This window comes from Zonotrichia albicollis, chromosome 33, assembly GCF_047830755.1.
Source record: "Zonotrichia albicollis isolate bZonAlb1 chromosome 33, bZonAlb1.hap1, whole genome shotgun sequence".
Classification (NCBI taxonomy): Eukaryota; Metazoa; Chordata; class Aves; order Passeriformes; family Passerellidae; genus Zonotrichia; species Zonotrichia albicollis.
This window is the reverse complement of record NC_133851.1, coordinates 1,090,624-1,112,080: the sequence shown is the minus strand read 5'-3', so window position 1 is coordinate 1,112,080 and position 21,457 is coordinate 1,090,624. Positions and strand designations below refer to the sequence as shown.

At 46.2% G+C, this 21,457-nt stretch overlaps 1 protein-coding gene across 3 annotated transcripts in view; it reads right to left on the bottom strand.

The window, feature by feature from the left end:
• DIP2B (disco interacting protein 2 homolog B) overlaps window positions 1–21,457 on the bottom strand; it is a 66,381-nt gene that overhangs the window by 31,037 nt on the left and 13,887 nt on the right. For 2 of the 3 annotated variants that reach the window (XM_074530723.1, XM_074530722.1), the window contains exons 2-5: window positions 8,000–8,071; window positions 4,028–4,171; window positions 3,649–3,774; window positions 211–423 (exon numbers count right to left, since the gene is read on the bottom strand). In XM_074530723.1, coding sequence (XP_074386824.1) covers window positions 211–423; window positions 3,649–3,774; window positions 4,028–4,171; window positions 8,000–8,071 — 555 coding nt within the window. The remainder of the gene's footprint in view (window positions 1–210; window positions 424–3,648; window positions 3,775–4,027; window positions 4,172–7,999; window positions 8,072–21,457) is intronic. The other variant, XM_074530724.1, reaches the window with a different exon arrangement.

Sequence of the window (21,457 nt, the reverse complement as noted above, 5' to 3'; positions counted from 1 at the left end):
TCCCCACTCGCCCTTTTACAACCACCTCAATCCTCTGAAATTCTTCAGGAAAACAACAACATGAAGGTGCAACTCCAACCAATCCTGGCAAGTTCCATCAACACCAGCTAAGCCCTTGCTCTGAATTTCCCTTCTGCAAGGGACAGCTCCACCTTTATCAACACAGTCTGCACAATCGAAGCGATTGTTCTGTTGGTAGCCAGCTCCTACCTATTCGAGTATTGGCAAATACATCAGCTAGTGACCCACTGGTCCCTTTGCCTTCTCCATGGGAAAGTGTAGAGGATGCTGATGAGGATGTGGATGACCCCTGAACAGATCGGTTGATCCAAGACTCAGCATTCTGTAAGCTCTGGTGCAATGCAGCAGAGAGAGCAGCTTGGCGCCTGAGCGAGCCCTCGTCCTCGGAGGCGGAAGACGTGTCTGTGTGGAAGCAGAAAGAAAATCTAGCTGCTTAGGGAAAAGCACATGGCACTGAACATGCTCTTTCCAATCACATATCAACAGCACAGGCTTTCACAGGAAGATCTGTTTTCCACATCGGCCAAACCAGAGGTTAAAGCAGCGGAATTGTTGGTGGGAACACACTCACCCCTGTTTGATTCACCTCCTCAGACAACATCCTTCCCCTGGGGTCTCCAAGCCTAGAACTTAACTCTCATTGCTTTTCTGTTCACATTCCATAGTATATCAGATGCTGTTTTGCCTAACTCTGGTCATTCTGAACTGGAAAGTGAAGGGTCAGGGTCGTTGTCAAACTGCAAAGTGCCAGGAACAAAGAAAACGCAGGAAACAACTGTGCCAAGGCCACAGCAGAAAATGCTTTTGTCTGGGCTCTAAATGGGGCCCTTTCAATTGCAGAAAACAAACAAAAAGCCCAACCCCAAAACAAAACAGAAATCTACAGCAAGGAACTGCTTCCTGTGTGTCCCAGAGCACAGATACCTCGGCTGCCCCAAAACCGTGAACTAATTATTTAATTACCATGAAGCAAGCACTCAGTTCTTGTGATGTTGAGTTGTACAGTGCTAAACACAAACACACAGGTGGCTTTGGCCTAAAATTTAGGTGCACTCAAAGTGATTTTCTGCCTGCACTGGAGTGGTAAATCAAAGTACTAAATCATGTTCTATCACTTGTCAGAGTGGAACAGAGTGAGGAGCTGAGGCAAAGGCTGACTCCAGCCATGCTTGAGCGCTGACCTCAACTGGTGTGACTCCCCCAGCACAGGATGTGCTGCAGTCCTGGACAAGTGAGCACAGAGCTGAGACCCAAGCAGACACCAGGAACATGCATCAGCCCCCCGAGAAAGGAAGGGGAAAGGAAATGTGATAAAACAGGAAATCAGGAGGAGGAGGAGGAGGAGGAGGAGTGACGTGGCCCAGCAGAGCAGTTTCAGAGCTATGAATTCACCAGGAGATGTGGATTCATAACATTTTGGATGACTCTGTCAATCCAAACGGCTGCGATGCTTCTGCACAATGAGACACAACACAGAAACCACTGCCAAAAACCACACGGACTCGTTGGTCACCAGTGCATCCAGCTGCTGGAAAACAGAGGGTTATTGATCTCTGTGTGCATGCATCGTGACAGACACTGTGTCACCAGGGATTCTGAGACAACTCCTGCCAGTCTGCAATCCCACCAGACCCCTCTGAGGGCCGTGCCCAAACCCTCCTCTTGTGTGCTGAGCGTTAACCACTCGTGAAATCAAACTGTGAATTATCCATCAGAATCAAGATGTGAATTATCCTCAGTCCAGACCTGCTCAGCTCTGGCCAGTTTGAACCACAGAACCAGGAACACCCTGAGCTGGACCCACAAGGACCATCCAAGGACCAAGGCTGGGCCCACAAGGACCATCCAAGGAACAAGGCTGGGCCCACAAGGACCATCCAAGGACACCCCAATGATCCCACCACGTGGTTCTTCAAGAAGAGAGGTCACTGCCTGTGGGATCTCAGGATTTGAGTCCTGGGATGCAGGGCCCCCGAGACCACCCTTGGGGGGCCCGGGAGTCCTGGAATGTTGCCAGAAGTGTCTGGTGGCAGGACTTTGACCCTACACGGGAGACGACACCTTTATGAAGATAAGAGGGCCTCACCGGGGTGAAGGGTGGAAAGATTAGCTAATTAGAGGGTGAGAAACAGGGTTTAGGATTTATGTACAGGGGGGTTTAGAGGAGTAAGATGGAGGAATTGGGGTGTGTCCTGCCCTCCTTCTTCTTCCTCCTCTCCTCCATCTTCTTTGGCCACGGTGGCACCTTTGGATTGGTTATTACTAAGAGTACACCGAGTTATAACAATAGATGGTATTGGGGAAAAATGATAAATATTGTATACGTAGCAAGGGGTATAAAGATACGTGGCGGTCTGGGGGACGGCACAGTGTGCCCATGGCTGACTGCTGAGCAGATCTCTGTTCGGCTGAAAGAACATCTTTTAGATAAACAATTAATAAACATAAAAACCAGAAAGAAGAACTGAAGCCTCTTCTCGTCCTTCGATACGCGGGCTGCCCCAAGGCCACTCCGGGCCTTCCAGGCCCTTCAAACAGCCGAGATAAACCGGACAACTGCCCAGGCTGAGAGAGGACTGAGAGACTCCCTGGGGAGCTGCAACGCTGGGAGGGAGCACTGCATCCCTGGACAGCCCAGCACAGCCTCGGTGTAATAGAAACAGACAGGATTCGAGGGGTTTTTTATGCAGAAAAGCTGAATTTTTAATGCTACAGTCTATTTTTATATAGTTTTCAAAGTTATTTGGTTTAATTGGCCAGTAACTTTTTTGCTACTCAATTTATTGGTTAGAGGGTGTGTGTGTGTGTGTGTGTGTATGTGTTAAGGCTTTTTCTTTCCACAGATGTTTACATATTTTCTTTAGGAATTCTTACAGGGAGAATTTCCTTCTCTATAGGTGCAAACTGGTTTTTTTAACAAGAACAGATTGTTATGTACATTGACTTTTATAATTTTTTTTACATGGGAACTCAACAGCCTTGCTGTTAGTTTTACTTAGGTGAAATAGTCGACTTAAGTTACGGTTTCATAAATATATTATAATTATATAGAAATGTAATTATAATATTCATAATTCTTTTATAAATATTTTATTTCTAATAAAATAATAAGGAAATAAATAACAAGGTAAAAATGAATAAATATATATTTTAAATAAAAATGACATTTAAATAAATATATATTTTAAATAAAAATATATGTTTTAAATAAATATAAAAATATATGTTTTAAATAAAAATATATATTTTAAATAAAAATCTATGTTTTAAATAAAAATAGAAATATTTTAAATCAGTAAAAATAAATTAACCATTTTAAATCAGTAAAAATAAATTAAAAACTTAAAACAAATAAGAATAAATCAATATTTTAAAATAATTTAAAATAAATAAATAATTTAAAATAAATTAAAATAAATTAATATTTTAAAATAATTTAAAATAAATAAATAATTTAAAATAAATTAAAATAAATTGATATTTTAAAAGAAATAAAAATAAATAAATAATTTAAAATAAGTTAAAATAAATATTTTAAAATAAATAAAAATAAATTAAAAAATTTAAATAAATAAATATTTTAATTTTTTAAAAGAAGGTTTTTAGCTGTTTGCCACAGAGCCTCACCTGGGGGCGTGCAGGCGTCTGCCGGGGACTGGACGAAGGTGGAGCGGCGCTTGGTGGGCATGGGCAGGGCCATCTTCTGCTCCTTGTGCTTGGCCAGCGCCGCCTGCACCGCCTCGGTGTGGATGTCTGCGAGAGGGAAGCGCCTCAGCACCAGCACAGCGCCAAGGGGACGCCTCAGCACTGCAGCTTTTTCAGTTTTCAAACCCTGTGCTGGGTCAGGGCACAGCTCTGAGCTCCATGTACACTGCAGTTAACTGCCTTCACGTTTTAGTGAGGTAAAACATCCCCTCTGGGCCTGTGATGCAAGGGCACCTTCAGGCCTCACGAAAAATGAACAAAAGTGAAGGTGCACCCAGGGAACTCCTGTCCCTGCCCTTACCAGAGCGGTAACGTTCATCTCTGGCTCCCCCTGAGCGAGCTCGGTGGAATTTGGATGAGGATGAGGAGGATGATGCTGAGGCTGGAGCTGCAGATGGAACGGGCATCTGAGGTTTGGATTCCTTCTGTACTGCTGGATCAACCCCTGGAAAACAGGGAGGGGGAAAGAAAAGGAGATTTTTTGGACCTCACTCTTGCCTTCTCCCATGACAGGGCTGTGGATGTCACAAAGCTGGTTTGTCACTCAGTGTCCCAGTGAGCAGCTTGTTATTGACTGGAAAAAAAACCAATAATACACCAGCAAAAAGAGCCTTTGCTGTGCCTACTAACCACAAACCCAAGGAGATCTCCAGTTGTCTGGTTCTGGCTTTCAGCATGTCCAGTGAGTGGCTTTTCATCCAGGAAAAGTTTGTTTATCCCGTTAAAACAGGAAGGAAAATAGACAATCTGATAAACAGCGTAATTTTACATAATTCAGCAAGAGCAACTCGGAATTGTGGCTACTGGAGGTTCAATTCTAAAATGAATCTGTGTATCACAGGGAAGTTTTGAAAATTAAAACCCAGAGGTCACTCAGCTGTAATTTCCTCCAGGCTGTCACCTGGAGCCACGCAAAACCAAGAGCAACTGTGTCATCTGTATGTGCTGCTTTGGAATTCTCACAAACTACCAACGGATCAGAGAAATGGAGAGGAAACCACAAATCCTGAGCTTCCAATCCAGTCACACCGCTTTTGAGGCGTGTGGTTTTGGGTAAACAACTTCAGGTGAATGCCTGGAGCTCAGGGACTGACAATAACAGCAAATCACTCTGAGCCAGCTGCAGGAATCTGCACAGGATCACACAATTCTTCAGGCTGGAAAAGCCTCGAGACCATCGAGTCCAGCTGTGCTCCATCCCCACCCTGTCCCCAGCCCAGAGCTCTGGGTGCCCCTGCAGCCCTTCCTGGGACACCTCCAGGATGGGCACCCCAACCTGCCTGGGCAGCTCCAATTCCTGACCCCCTTCCATGGGGAAATTCCTGCTGATGTCCAACCCACACCCCTGACCCACCCTCCTGTGTGAGTCAAATTCCCCCCTGAGCCTCCTTTTCTCCAGGCTGAGCCCCCCCAGCTCCCTCAGGAGTTCCCCAGCCCCTTCCCCATCTCTGTGCCCACACCCCAGCCCCTCAGCATCTCTCTTGTAGAAAGATATTTTTAAATTCCTCATCTTGATAACCAGTTTAACATATTTGTAGCATTTATCTGCCTTCACCAACCCAGCTCAGTTTTATTTTGATCCAAAATCACCACGACTTCACAGACCAAACAGAAAAGCTTCATGTTTTCTGATCACTCGAGTATTTACAAAGTCAGGCACCCACTAGATGTCAGCAGCAGATTTAACAGTATTTTAAATGAATTATTAAATTCATATTCAGTTCTCTTTCGTAAGTCTTGTAAAAGCCTCTCATCTCTCCGTGGGGCATCACAGGGCAAACATGACATTCCAGTTAGGAAGGGATCAGAGGTGGCTCTAAGTGACATGACACACAGAGAACAAGCTCTTTGTTTCAATATTTTTCTCTGACATAATAACATGTTCCAGTGGCCTCACAAAGCGTTCAGACACAGAGGAGGAAAGAGTGTAAATCACTGATGGTTACACAACAAAGCAGCACAAGGCAAGCCTGGCAGGTGACAGGTGATTTATTTAGAGCTCCCTTCAGAATAATCCTGCTACAGCTGCACTTTCTGCTGGCAGAAACATGACAAATATGACAGAGAGATGAAAAATGAATTCTTTTAGATTGGCTTTGAAGGATGCCATGGATTTGTTGACTGTCTTTAGTTCCTAATGAGAATTGACTGCTTTGTGATCCCTGTGTTTTGGTGAAGGGCCAACGATTTAGAGATTCAGAGGCTGAACCATTAGAAGATCAACAAGGATAAATGTTTGCATGAATAACAAGGAGAACAAGTGCCACATGCACAAGGAAGCAGCTGCAAACCTGCAACTCCACTGTCTGCAAACAGAACGCAGCAGCAGCGCTGGGGCTGGACTGGCTATTCCTTGGAGATGTTTTATTTCAAGCTACATACCCATAAAAACAAGGAAATAACCAACCTGAGCCTGCAGGGTTCCCAGGGCAGCCTGAACACACGCCCAGAACCCAGGGACACCTGGCCCAGCTCCATTTGCTGTGCTTGCTGCTGACCCCCATCATGGAGAACTGCCTGGAATCAGGGACTTCGGATTTGGGGATCTGCAGATTGCAGAGACTTTAGGAGTTAGCAGCTAGATGGACCTTAATGGATACTGCACCAGGAAAAAATGCATCTTTAGGTAATTAACAATGCTGCCTTAACTCCTGAGGCCATGTGAATGGAGAACCTCCTAAATGATCCTGCTGACATGCCCTGACATGCCACCCCCCTCCCTCCTCTCATTTCACATCCATGGAATGGAGAAACTCCATCAGCCAACAGCAGCCCAGTGCCCACAGAAATGGCACAAAATGCCAGCACTGAGAATTTTGTTGTTGTCTGTTTTGTTGTTGTTGTTGTTGTGGACTAAATGAATTTTCTTCTCATTACCAAGGTGACCTGATTCCGGATCCCTCACGCATGACTTCCACGGGGATTTTACAACAGGAGATTCCCAGACACTGGGGCAGCTGGGTGTGAGATGGATAAAGAGCTGCAGAGCTGGGCCGGAAGGGCAATCAAACCTCTGCGTTAATTGGTGACCTCCCTCATCCCTCTGCCTGCACCTCAGCTCCACTGGCAGCTCTCACAATTAACAGAGCACAGCCCAGCCTTGCCAAACACTTTTCCCCCTCCTAATTAAACATTTTCTGAGACAAAACAAACGTGCACAGTGCCAGGGCTGGGGCCAGGATTGTTTCATCTTCAGACTCCAGAATACTCGGGACAAAAGCAGGGCTGCCAAGAGTTCCTGAACTGCCCAAGGATTCCCCATTTCCTCCTCAGGCTCGAGATCTCACTGGCACAAATGCTAGCCTGAGGACTGTAAAACCTGCTCAACAAATACCTACTTACCAAGAGGGATTAGTCATGTGGATATTAGTTTTTGGTTTCTTTAAGTAACAGAAATAGATTTGATAAATAGGCAGACACCAAGACTCTGAGATTCCCATCACATCCTGCTCCAGGGAGCCCTCGGCACTTGGAGAGCTGTTTGTAACAAAATCTCCATTTTGAAGGCTAAATTACATTTTTGCTTGCCTTGCTCCCTTCAGCTCAGACAGAATACACTGTAAAAAACCCAACCTCAAAAAGCCCCACCTTGAGATCAATAAATAATCAAATCCAACCTGAGAACCAGCTGGAGAGCAGGAACTGGGCAGTGGTTTGGGGTGGGAGAGTCAGGAAGTTGCCACATGACAACTTTATTTCCCCTATCAAGTGCCTGAAGGGAGCTGCTGTCATTTCCCCCAGTCCCGTGGTGTTGATGGGCAATAAATGCACTTTGAGCTTTTACTCTTTATCAATGTTTTTTTGGCAGTAGACCAGGCTCAGTAAATTCCAGCAGGTCCATTCAGGACTCTCTGTCATAGCCAGTCACTGCCTGAAATCAGAAGCAGACACATCAGTTTTTAATGGCTGAACATCTCAGCATATCAGTAACAATTATTCCACGTAAGCCCCAAAATAATGATTAGACACACATTCAGCCACGTCCTTCAGTTTACAATTAAATGTAATGATCCCACACACAACCAGCTGAGCTGCTCTGGATCTCTGAACCAAAGGAAATTGGACCCAAAGGAGGTGACTTCAGCTACTCTGGCAAAACAAAGCAACAAATTATAAAAATCCTAATGTTTCTCCAACAAGGCACTAAAAAGGACATAGCACAGATATTTGGGAGAATATTTCCAGAATGGTTCTTGAGGACCTCCATGATTGATCCAGAGCCCTTGAGGAGCCAAGGGAGTGGGAGGTGATTCCAGCCCAAACAAGGACCTACCTTGGCTTTGTGGAACATACGGAGCCAGCAGCTTTGCTCTCTTCTTCTCATACCCCTTCTGTGTGATGTCCCCTAAAAACAAGCAAAGAAACCTCATTTAACCACATTAGAATTTTGCAATTTGAGGTCTGCTTGCTTTTTTTTCATTGCCATTAAGGTTTCACCTGAACACAGCTGAAGAAAACCTGAAACTCAATAAATCCAAGCACATTAAGATTTCAAAGCTCCATATTACAGAACTTCTGCAGTTTCCCTTGGGATCAGAGACCTACACTATCCACTATTTAAATGCAATAACTTGGATCACAGCAGCTATCTAAATGGAATATCAAAGCAGTGAAAAACTAAAAAGGGAAACTGGGAGTGCATGAAAATATTCTGTAACCACAAAAAACAACTTATGTGAACAAAGTGGGATAATTCCCAACCCAAAGGGTGAAGGGGAAGTGCGAAGTCACAGCCTCACCTTCAACTAATCAAAGAGCAAACAGAGTGAGTCCACTGCAGCAGCTGCTGAGGGGATCTCCACAAACTGAGGCAAGGGTGGACATGATCCAGTGTCAGGGAATCACCACCCTCACAGGGAGGAATTTCTTCCACAAATGTCAATTTAACTTCCCCTCTTTCAGTGTGAGCCCATTCCCCCTGTGCTGTCACTGCAGTTTCTGGTGAATTCTCCTTTTCCAGCCTCCCTGTAGCCCTGTCAGACACTGGAAGGAGCTCTGAAGTCTCCACACCACCTTCTCTTCTCCACGCTGAACGTTCCCAACTCTCCCAGCTGTCTCCATGAGGGAGGTGCTCCAGTCCCTTTTTATCAACCTCGTGGCCTCCTCTGGACCTGCTCCAACAGCTCCACATCCTTCTTGTGGTGGGGGCCCCAGAACTGGGCAGAAAGCTCCAGGTGGGCTGAGCAGAGGGGGAGAATCCCCTCTGGAGTGATTATTATTAGAGTGATTACTCTGGAGACCAGAACGAGCATTTGTAAACTTTTCCCTCTTTTAAAAAACTAATCTGTCTGATCCTGGAGATGCACCATCTGGCTGCTGTCTTTTGTTTTAATTTCTCACATTACATCAGAACCACAAGAAAGACTGGAACCTTGGAGGGATTAAAACAAACAGCCCTGCAGCGTTTCAAGCCTCTTCACAGAGCCTGCCACACTCACAACCTCCCATCTCCCAGAAACGGGGAGCCATCAAACACACAGCACTAAGAAAACAGAATTATTTGCTATCAAGCTAAAATCAAGCCACAGTTACACGATGACAAGAAGAGAGTGAGCACAAACAGGATGTTTTCTTTGCTGTGAGCCCAAAAGGAGAGGGAGCGGCCTCAGCCCCAGAGAGGCTCTGGCTGTGGGGTTTGCCCTGAACAGGATCCTCCTGCCAGGCCCCTCCACAGCACTAAAGGGGATTACAGGCCTCAGCCTCTAAGCCTCCCAACACCACCAGTGTCTGCTAAAACACTCCAGCCCAGTGCCCAGTTTGGTTCCAAAGGTGATTTGTGGAATGCCTGGAAAGGGAATGGACTCCACTCCTCAAATGCCAGTGGCACTTCAGACTCTGAGACCAGGACTTCAGAGCTGGGGTGGGACTCAGTGCCTGCAGACTGACAGAGGTTTAGATAAGATATTGAGGAGAAACTCCTCCCTGTGAGGGTGCTGAGGCACAGGGTGCCCAGAGAAGCTGGGGATGCCAATCTCTGCCAGTGTCCAAGGCCAGGCTGGCAGGGCTTGGAGCAACCTGGGATAGTGGAAAGTGTCCCTGCCAAGGCAGGGGTGGAACAGGAGGAGCTTTTCCAACCCAAACCATTCCATGATTCCATCCTTCTCTGACTCGTGCTGCTCGGGGCAGGGTGTGCATCTGCACACAGAATTTTATCTCACTCCTCCAACACTGTGTTTGAGTCAGGGCCCAACAAGCCCAAACAAATCCAGCAGCTGAAAGGGAGAATGTCCACGATGCACTGAAATGCCAAGCAAAGCAGTAACTCAGGGCCTGGCTGCAGCGCAGAGCTCAGGTGACACTCAGGGACATGCAGGGAGAGGGACACGTCCAGCTGAGCTCCCGTGTGCTGAGAGACTGCAGGGGCCTCAACACCCACCAGCTTGGCCTCCACTTGCAGAGGCAGTTTACAGACAATTGTGGAGTGTCCTGAGCTGGGAGGGACCCCAAGGATCATCCAGGGCAGCTCCTGGCCCTGCACAGACCCCAACAATCCCACCCTGGGCCTGACAGCATTGTCCAAACCCTCCTGCAGCTCTGGCAGCCTCAGGGCTGTGCCCATGCCCTGCCCAGCACCCTCTGGCACAAGAATCCTCTCCTCATTTCCCTGCCCTGGCAGAGCTGCAGTGGTTCCCTGGTGTCCTGGCCCTGCTCACAGGGAGCAGAGACGGGAGCTGCCCCTCGGGATGGAGCTGCAGCCCCCCAGGAGCCTCCCCTTGTCCAGCTGAACAGACCCAGAGCCCTCCTCAGACCCTCCCCACCCTGCTCTGGACCCTCTCCAACACCTTCCGATGGTTTTGAGACACTGGAGCGAGGCCACCCCAGCCCAGAGCAGAGTGACCATCGCCATCCTCGCTGGCCAGGGACACTGGCCCTGGTGGCCCCCAGGCCAAGGTGACCCTTTGGGCTCTGGCAGTGTCCATTTGGGAGGCACCCAGGGCACGGACACTGCAGGACAGCACAAGTACACACAAAGGGGACGGATTTCTCCTTACAAGCCAACCCACAGGTTTGTTCGGAGCTTGTTATTCTGTGATTAATTTCTCCACAAGATTTAATTGTACTCTTCACATTGGTGGTTACACATTACATATAATGAAACATTTGCCACAGAAAATTGGTGGAATTAATAAGGAATACAACATATACAAATCATGTAAGTTCATTATGAACAAACACCAGAACTTTAAGTAGTACCAGCACCCCATTCTGTTTCACATGCTGGGAAGCAGAGAATTCTCTCTACTTACTTGTTCCACACTAATATCCCACCAATAAAACAAACTAGTCCACACTGGAATGGAAGCAGTATGGTTTCCCAGGCTTGATTTGGAAATCTGAAGGCAAAGTGAGATCCTACTGAGAAACAAGAAGCCAACTCAGGCCACAACACCACCTGCAACCTCAACTGCCACGTGCTGCACATGATTAATATTATTGTTGTAAAAAGGATTCTCTCAGCATAAGCCAAAAAATAAAGCCTAATGCTATTTGGCAAAAGCAGGGAAGTTCCAAGAAGAAAAATTCAAGCAATAAATATAATAAAGCTGATAGATTCCTGGGACTCCCTGGCACTCCCTCTCTGTCTTCCTAGTGCTGAATTTCCAATTCCATCTGAATTTTTAATTTGTTATAACAGAAAAAAATGGACCAACCATTATTTTGACTCATAGATTGACAGTGTCAAACACCTGCACAGGATTTGAAAATGTAAAGTCTCAATTTTGAGACCTGCCCCACTGAAGTGGAACTTGGCAGCAGGGACTGAAAGGTTTGGAGAAGAAGAAAAATCTGAGTTTTTCTGAAGCACCATCCATGCAGGTGTGAACCAAACCACAATTACCTGAAATAAAGCTCCAGCAAAACACAGAAATTGTCCTCCTGGGAAAAACCTCACGTGCAGGCATGGGTGCAGGTGGAGTCACCTCATGGATGTGATGATTTGAATACTGCAACCAAACTGTCACAACCAAATTGGCACAGCCAGCCTTGGGAACGAGTGTGCCTGTGACACACGGCACAGCTGGAATGAAATTATTGAATAAAACCTCTTTTCTGGTCATGCAGAGTCCAAATTTGGTACCGATCCACTGACACAGACACAAAAGAATTGCTGTGGGAGTTTTCTGTCAGCCTATTCCTTTTCTGCTGATCTACAGGAAATGGAAATGGTGAGATCTGGACACAAACATGGACTTCCTTATGGAATATCATAAATTACAGCCACAGGAAGAGCACCAGGACAAAAGGGCTGCAAACTCTGGAACCATTCACTCCTCTGACATAAACCTGGTCAATCATTAACCCCCTTCCATAAATAAAACACTCTGTGACATCTGGGGTGCTGAATTCTCCCAGAGAGCTCAAAACCCACCCTGAGAACCACAACCCCTCTCCAGGCAGGTACAAGACAGGGCACCACGAAGAAACACCAAATGAGAGCTGAAAATTTCGTTATTAAATGGTGTTTGTTCATTCCCAAGGAAGAAATTAAAACATAAACAGTGTTGAGGCTCTGCTGGCTCCCTCCCAGCCACCACCCATTTCTGCTCTGTTCACTCTGCATTTATCCATATCCGCAGCGAGCTGAGGCTCAGCCTCCCCAGGCTGAGGCCCTGCCCAGGAAATGGGGTTCTGCTCAAAGGGAAGCAGCTTTGGGGCTTTTGGAGGAGATATGAGAGGGAGCTGAGCTGCTGCTGTGCTGGAGGAAGAGGCTCTTCTTCCTTCCTGCTGCAGCCACAGCTTCAAATTCCCCAGGTAAGCAGGGCAGGTGTAAAAAACCCCACCACCACCACAGTCATCATCTGGTTCTCCTGATTTCCTGGGAGAAAATATAGAATTGATCCTCATTGCACAAATCTATCTGGAATGTTGTGATGGTTGGGAGTGCAAGGGAAAGGATGAGCGTGCAAGGGAAAGGATGAGTGTGCAATGGCAGCGCCCAGGGAAGGACACCTGAGCAGCCTGGATGTTACACCTGAGCAGCCTGGATGTCACACCTGGGTGTCACACCTGGGTAGCCTGGATGTCACACCTGGGTGAAGCCCCAAAACAAATAGCCTTTAAGAAATAACGAGTTAAAACATGGAGTGAGAAATATTTGAAAAAGCATAGCATTTAGGAAACATATAGAGCAATAGATCAGCTAAAGCATGGAATATAATGACAAGAAGAGAAATAGGGATAGGAGAATTGGTAGGCTAAGCATGTTCAGAGCTAACAATGTCAAACTGACCCTAAGAACCTTGCCAAGCCATGGGGACCAAGCCAAGTACACCGGGAATTGACCATATTAGGATAGGAGTTCAAAAGTTTAAGGAGGAAGACTCATCAGGAGACCCCTGCCCACGATGAAGGCAATTGGAACGGCCACCAAGATGATCCTCAAAAGAGATGTCCCCGCCCATGCTCCGCCTACACCACGCCCCTTATGAATATGCATGCAAAAACATGATTATGCATGTGATATGATGTAACTCTATATTCAAAACTGTGTGACATAAAAGGTCTGCTTTTGTTACGCGATACTCAGAAATCCCTTTTGTGATTTCTCCGACGCGTCGTAATAAAATACCTCCTGTCTATGCTGACTTAAATTGAGTCTCTTAGGCAGTTATTCTCGCCTTTTGGGGCAAAATTCGGCATCATGGGTGTCACACTGAGCAGCCTGGCTGTCACACCTGGGCAGCCTGGATGGCACACCTGGATGTCACACCTGGGTGTCACACCTGGGTGTCGCACCTGGGCATCCCGGGTGCCACACCTGGATGTCACATCTGGATGTCACACCTGGGTGTCACACCTGGGCATCCCGGGTGCCACACCTGGATGTCACATCTGGATGTCACACCTGAATGTCACACTGAGCAGCCTGGATGTCACACCTGGATGTCACACCTGGATGTCACACCTGGATGTCACATCTGGATGTCACACTGAGCAGCCTGGATGTCACATCTGGATGTCACACCTGGGCATCCCGGGTGCCACACCTGGATGCCACACCTGGATGCCACACCTGGATGTCACACCTGGATGTCACACCTGGGCAGCCTGGATGTCACACCTGGGTGTCACACCTGAGCAGCCTGGATGTCACACCTGGGTGTCACACCTGGGCATCCCGGGTGTCACACCTGGGTGTCACACCTGGATGTCACACCCGGGTGTCACACCTGCATTCAAACCCTGCCGCAGAAGCCCCGGCAGCCTCAGCCTCGCTCCCCGCCCGCCCGCTGACGCCAGGCTGCTTTCCAGCAATTAGCGCTGATGATCTGTTCTAACCAGTGGTGCTCAATCAGTGCAAGGTGGTAACACCCGCTAATCCTGCTAGCTCAGACAATGCTCCTCTTTCAACATCCCTGCTCCCCTTCCCCCATGCAATGAGAACACTGAATCATTTACTGTCTAACAAAACCATAATTACTACAGTGGAGAAATTAAGGAAAATGATCACGTAGGGCACAGCATCTCCCCAACAAAGCCTCCAAACACTGGGCTGCAGCAAGGAAAAGATTCCAATTGGAAAGCAGTTTGTGTGCATTTAAAAAATGTTTGTATGCTTAAAAAAAAAATAATCTGTTGATGTTTCCAGCAGTTTGTGCTACCAGGGAATCCTGGTGGTGCTTCTGGTTCTTCTGTTAGCCCCAAAACACAGAGAGCTATTCTACTGAAAGCAAACATGACAACAAGATTGTAACAAAAATAATTAAATTATTCCATTATCAGTAATTCATCTGGATTTCAGGTCTCACTTCTATAAATGACCTGGTGATTTGGCCTTTCCTCCCTACTCCCCTGCTGATGTCCAGGCCCAGGACCAGCAACATCTCCCTGTGGTTTTATCATCTCAAACCTGCTCTGCAAGAGCAGAACACAGAGCCTGGGTCTGCAGGGCTGGAGCCTGGAGTACCAACATCGAGGCAACGAAGACCAGAAGTGCTGCTGAAAGTCCAGAATGTTCTTTTGCTGCAGTCACCTCCAGATAAGGCCTTCAAGTGTGACTGAAATCCAAAGTGAGGACTAAGTGCACTCGTGGCTTGGGCAAAAAATGGGCACAACATCGGGCCAGCACTTAGCAAGGAATGCTGTCATCACTCACTCATGCACTGAGAGCTGCTCCCACCTTTCTTAAAGAAGAAATTCCTCCCTGTGAGGGTGGGGAGGGCCTGGCACAGCTTGCCCAGAGCAGCTGGGGCAGCTCCATCCCTGCAAGCGTCCAAAGCCAGGCTGGAGGGGGCTTGGAGCCACCTGGAATGGTGGAAAGGGGTCCCTGCCCATAGCAGGGGGTGACACTGGATGGGCTTTAAGTTCCCTTCCAACTCAAGGCAGTCTGGGCTCCTGTGATTTTCCTGGAGAACTGGCAACTTCCAGCCATCCCACACTCTCCCCAATGGTTTTACCAAGGGTTAATATTGAGACATCCTCAATTTCAGGCTTCAGCAAGCCTAAAAACAACATTTAAACCTTTTTTTTTCTAAGGCTTTGTGCTCAAATAGACTGTGCAATGGCCTTAAACTCCTCCTACCACTCTCAGCTACAACTGCAGCACAAAAACTACATTTGAAACAAGTTTAGACAACTGCCTCGTTCTGTTTGAGGCCAAATGATGATGCAGCTTCAAAGATTGCCTCCTCCTTCCTTTGGGTGAAGCTGTATATCAGGTTTCCTTCTTAGCAAGGTCTGTGAACTAACAGTCTTCCAGTAAAACTCTGATTTCTTGAGAGAAACAACACCTTACTCACTGTACTTGTCACCAAACAAGCAGCAGAGGTTTGGGCTCGGTGGCTTCCCTTTAACAGCACCATTGTGTTCCCACCAGGAGCATGAATGGGGCACTGAAAACCCAGCAGGGCTCACAAAGCTGTGTTTGTTGGGCACAAGCATTAAACTGCTCCAGCCTCGGTGTTCAAAGTTTCACAGACAGATCAGCTCCAGATTAATTTACACACACAGAACAAGCCGACTTGGCTGCAGCACTGTGGGGGCTCTGTTCTACACTTCCAAAAGCCTTTTCTAAAGGCTTAGGAGGGTTGTTTTACCAAATTAAAACTATTTTAATCTCATTTATTATTATTTCAAAAGAATTCCATTCGAGATGAGGTTTCTGTGTTCAAGGCCTGGGTCATTCCAGGTCACAAGGTGCTCTTCTCCCCAGGTCATTCTTGGTGCCACAAACCTTAAGGGTTTTTTTGTTTTTTTTTTTTTTTTTTTTTTTTGTTTTTTTTTTTTTGGTTTTTTTTGTTGTTGTTTTAACTTTAAGCAGTAAATCCAACTCCTGAAACTACACTGAAGAATGTCTTTATCTTCCAGCAGCCCCAGTGTCCTCGGCTCACCCGTCTGGGCTGTGTATTTCCAGCTGTAATCTTCCAGGCCATATGTGATGCATCACCAAGTGGGTGAGCTGAGGACAGGGCTCAGTCCCCTCTGCACACCTGGGCTGGGGACAGCAGTGACGAGGAGGTGCCACCAGCTCAACCTCTCCCACGCAAAGACACACCTGGGAACTCATCACGGGCATTTCTGCTGAAAACAGCACTACCCAGGGTCAGCCAAATGAGATCTCAGGGGCTTTGGGAGCTAGCACTGGGAATAAAAGAGCCTCTCATGGGTGTAACTGGGCTCTGGCTGATTCTTCTCTCACAGCACACATGAGAATGTGCTCACTGTGACTGTGAGTGGCTCACACAGCATCACCACGTCCTGGTATCTCTAGAAAAGTTTATTTAAAGGATTTCCTCAGGTACATTGGTCAACCAACCTCTTCTTCACCTCTACAGAAGAACTGAAGAGCCAGAAAGATTCTGCCTTTCAGATGCTCAGCTGGGACAAGGGGATGACAATGCCCTTGTGCACCAGGAGGAATTTCTCCCTGGAAAGGGCAGTGAAACACTGAAAGGGCTGCCCAGGGACGTGTGGAGTCCCCATCCCTGGAGGTATCCAAAAAATGACTGGAGTGGCACTGAGTGCTCTGGGTGGGGATCAGCCACAGGCTGGATCTGATGACCTCAGAGGGCTTTTCCAGCCTCAGTGACTCTGTGACTCCGTGATCAGCCACACAAATCATGCTGCCAGTGCACAGCTAACGTCTACCTTCCCAAAAGGCAAAGTGTTTTAAAAAAGGTTCCAAAGATTCTTGAAGATAAATTCTTAAAACCTTCAGCTCCATCAGTTAATTGTGTTAGCCCTGATAACCGGAAACACAAGCTCTGCTCAGCTGCCTCCAACCAACACCTACAAAATTAAATCACCAAAGTCAACTTTATATGAGATATTCTATTGTGAAGTGCAGCCATAAATGTTATGCTGCCCATAAAATTTATGAGCAGCACATGCACATAAACAGCTGAATCCCATATACAAATAAAAAATCTTGCATGTAACCCCATCCTAGGGATAAAAACTAAAAATCCTTGAAATAGCTACAACTTGTCATTGGGGGGAAATGCATTTTTCCCTTCTGGAGGCAAGGCTTTGTCACAAGCAGGATTTCACAAAATCTGTTCAGGATAAATGTTTTCATCTATTTTTAATAAGCAGTCAGTGAGATCCATGTGAGTGGAGAGGCAGGAGCACTGCAGGGTTCCAGCACAGAACCATCTGCAGGAGGGGACACAGCCAGTGCCACACACATCCCCAAGAACCAGCCGAGCTGAGTAAAGCCAGACAACTCCCAGAGCATTGAATAACCCAGCTGAAAGGATTCTGCCCTGAATAATTCTTTTTGCTGACTAACCTCCTGCTCACAGAAATTCCCAAGTGTTCAATCCTCAATGAGAGCGCAGACCTCGCTCTCTCCCACCAGACTGAAAAGCAAAGTTCCCCAGGAAATGACTAAAGTGTGACAGCCCTGTGATTCAGCACTCGATTCGGGCAGGCAGAGCACTGTCACCCTCCAGGTACACACTGAATTGTTTGAGTGCTGATAATGCTCTGCCAGGAGTTGCCTGTCCAGCCCAACAAGAGATTACACACAAACTCTGCCTGTCCTGGCAGTCTGCACTTTTACAAAGGACAGACAAGTGTGGACAAATGGTTTTCCAAATCAAGCCTGGTTTTAGCCCAGGAATTAAAACAAAGACAAAACCATGCTGGCGCCCAAAGAGATTAAAATAGAAGTCACTGTGGGTTTTAATCCTGTGTGTGACTCCTGTCAGCCACCTTTTCTTGGCATTCAGGGGTCAATATTTAATAATTCTTTTGGCTTCAATTTTTAGCATAAACCAAGTGCCACAGGGACTCCTTGCTGGTAGCTCTCCTCCCATCCTGACTCCACAGCAACACCTGGTCCAACCATACCAAAAGGCAGCTTGGACACACAGCCTGCTTCACTCCAGCTGCAACTGAAAATTCACTTTTCCTACATAAATCCTAGATTCTTGAATAAGATGCAAGAAGGGGAGAAGAAAGAAATTAAGAGCAATTACTGCCCTATCTAGTGATCAAACACAGCTGCTCACGCCAAGGATTCAGCAGCTCCAACCTGCCCTTAAACACAGCACAGAACCTAACCCAGTTGGCACCTCACCCTGCACAGCAATTATGGATTTCCAGATGGGATAGTGCTATTCCAAGTCAAGCAATGAGGTCGATGATTATGCATGATGAAACAAAGAAAGAGAACTTGATGGAGGCACTTCCACTTAGAAGATCCCTCCTCAAACAAAACCCAACTGAAAAACAGAACCAACCAAGCACAGTGAACAATCACAAGAATGAATCTTTCAAAAATCAAGAGTTGAGACACATATCCCACACCCTGGTTTTCCCTAGGAGCCAGTAGCAAGGGTGAATTCGTAAGGATGTTATTCCCATTCCATAGAAAAAGCAGCAGACAAAGTGGTGGCTGCTCAAGAGAGTAAAATTCTTTTTTTTCTCCCAAAGCATTGAAATCTGGAACAGAGCCCCGAGTCACTGCACTCCCAAGTGCTCACTCGAGGACAGCCACTATTAAACAGGATTAGTCACCAGAGCAGGATCCCACTACTTAAAGGCAAAGCAATACAATTATTAAACTTTTACCAGCCTCCAATTAGTGTGCGACACCTGTAATTTGACTGGCGGAGCCTCCCACCAAATTCCCAACTCTGCGTTCCTGCAGAGGCAGCAGCAGCTCCGGGAGCACACAGAGCTTTCTTTCCTCCTCATTCCCTTCAAGCCTGGCTGGTGGGAACTAAACCCCCTTGGTTTTGATGTTTTATTAAACCTGCTCTGCACATCCCCATCCCAAAGAGGATTCTGTATGCTGGGAATGGGGGCTGCCCATGGAGCAGGGCAGCTCCTGCCCGGCTCTCCTGCTCTCAACAGCACAGCAACCCATCCAAGCTGGCTCTCAACAGCACAGCAACCCATCCAAGCTGGCTACCAGCCTGGGAAAGCAGATTTAAACAGACAGAGCACAAGAAAAATGTCCTGCACAGCACGGCATGAGCAGCAGATTCCAGGCCCTGCGCTCGGCCCGGGCTGTGTGAAGCCTTCAGTTGTGTTTCCATCAGCACCCACAGCTCCTTCAAGAATGGCACTGCCAAGGAAACCCTGTTGGCACCTCACCAGCAGGCCTAAAACCCCATTATCCTGTCAGCTGCAAGAGGGATCACCAGAGGGGTGACTTCTGCTCAGGGCTCTTTGGGCAGAGCCAACGCCTGCTCCAGCACAGCTCTGTTCCTGCTGCAGAGCAGGATGTGGCCAGATCCTGCTCATGTGAACGCCTTTAACTGCGTGGAAGATCAAAATAACGAGCCAAAGTCAGAGAAAAGAGAACCCAAACCCACCCCAAAGTCATTGCAGGGGAGAGGAGACTTTTATCCCAGCATAGCCTAATTAATAAAGCACATTAATAGTTCTTTAAAATGAATGACATCCAGTTTTTGCTGCAAAGTGGCCTTTTTAAATACAAAAAAAATACACTTTACCATAAAGAGAAGGAACAGTCAATTTACTGCCCTTGTTACACAGGATATTGTGATATCTCCCCAATATTTAGGTTGTTCCAATCACAAATATCCTCTCACATGGAATTTTCTTTCTATCTATCTATCTATCTATCTATCTATCTATCTATCTATCTATCTATCTATCTCTCATCTATCTATCTATCTATCTATTTATCTATCTATCCATCTATCGAGCTATCTAGCTATCTAGCTATCATCAATCTCTCATCTATTTATCTATCTATCTATCTCTCATCTATCTATCTATCACTGTCAAACCATATTTTCACAAAACTAGGACATCTATCCCTTCCACACTGCCACCAGTGAACACTGAACCAAAATAAACAGGCCTAAAAGTAAAAAAGATCTCATTCACCAGCCATCTCCAAATCCACAGCTACTTCTGACAGAGAATTTTCCTCCCTCTGCCTCTCTCAGGGGGCAATATCTCCTGTTCCAATTGAAATAAACTGATTTCTCACATGTCTCGCTCGTAGAGGGAAGGAAGTATGGAGAAATCAGCAGGATTATTTAAGAACACACAGTCAGCAATGTGACAAAAACGAAAAGAACGCAAACAAGAGGGGCTCTCACGTGCTGAAAGGCAACCAGACCTGTCCTCATGTACTGTTCACTTGAATATCATGAATTTGGAAAAGAGAGAATTTTATGTCTAATAACAGGCAAAAATTCCATGGTGTATTTGCACTAACAAGGTGCAATCCCTCCAAGATCAAACTTATTGTAAAAACAGGTCCAAAATGATGAAATATTTATATAAACTTCTAACCACATAGCAGTATAAACAGATTTCAGCCCTAACCGAGTAAAAGCTGGACACTGTCACCAAAACACTGCTTGGCACTGGGAAAGTAAGAACTGCTGGTTCTGCTTTCTGCTAAAGATTATGGGGAAGTTACTCACAGAACAAGATGAGCTTCTTAAAAGTATTTCAGTAATAAATCAAAACAAATAAACCCTATTTCCATACTGTAAGCAAATCCAAATGTTTTCTCCAGTTGTCCTCACATACACCACCACAGGAAGCAGCCTGATAAATCTGCTAAAAGCCTTAAGAAGCCTAAATTAAATATTCATACTCTGAAAATGATGAAGCCAGCACGAAACCCTGAGTCTCCACCACTCCAGCTCTGTAGCCCAGAGCAAGAGATGAAAGATTTCCTGAGCTGGAATCTCCATGAAGGAGAAGGACCCAGCATTTGGGAGCTCAGGGTCGAATTTGCCACTTGGGGATTTTCCTGAGATGCTCCCTTACCTCTCTGTTACCTAACAGAGAACTTCCCCCATTTCCTCCAATTTAAGGATCCCTGGTTGGGATATTCAGGTTTTAATAACAACCTGAAAAGATTTGTCGAAAGCTCCTAAAAGATCTTGGAATTGAATGATGACATCAATTACTTAATTTTAATGAGTGTGAGATCATATTTTAATTTTCCATTCTGCATTGAATTCCAAGCAAAGGTGACTGTGCAGTTTCCCTGAGCAATGGCCATTGTCTCTCCAAGGTGGAAGCAGAATTACTTTCAATAACAAACTAAACTTTATTGCCTTATTTCTCATTAGCACTTAATTCCACAGAATTAGCTTGGGTTTATTACTATGCAAAAAGACAGGTAAATCCTCCAACTTACTCATTGCAAAGAGAATCCCAGCTTTGAACTCTCTGGTTCTCACAACAGGAAAAAATCCTGCCTGCTAAATTCTCTCTAGGCATGGACAGAGCAGAATTTAACACACAACTCTAAAATATCCAAGAAAAACCCCAAACCTACAAAAAA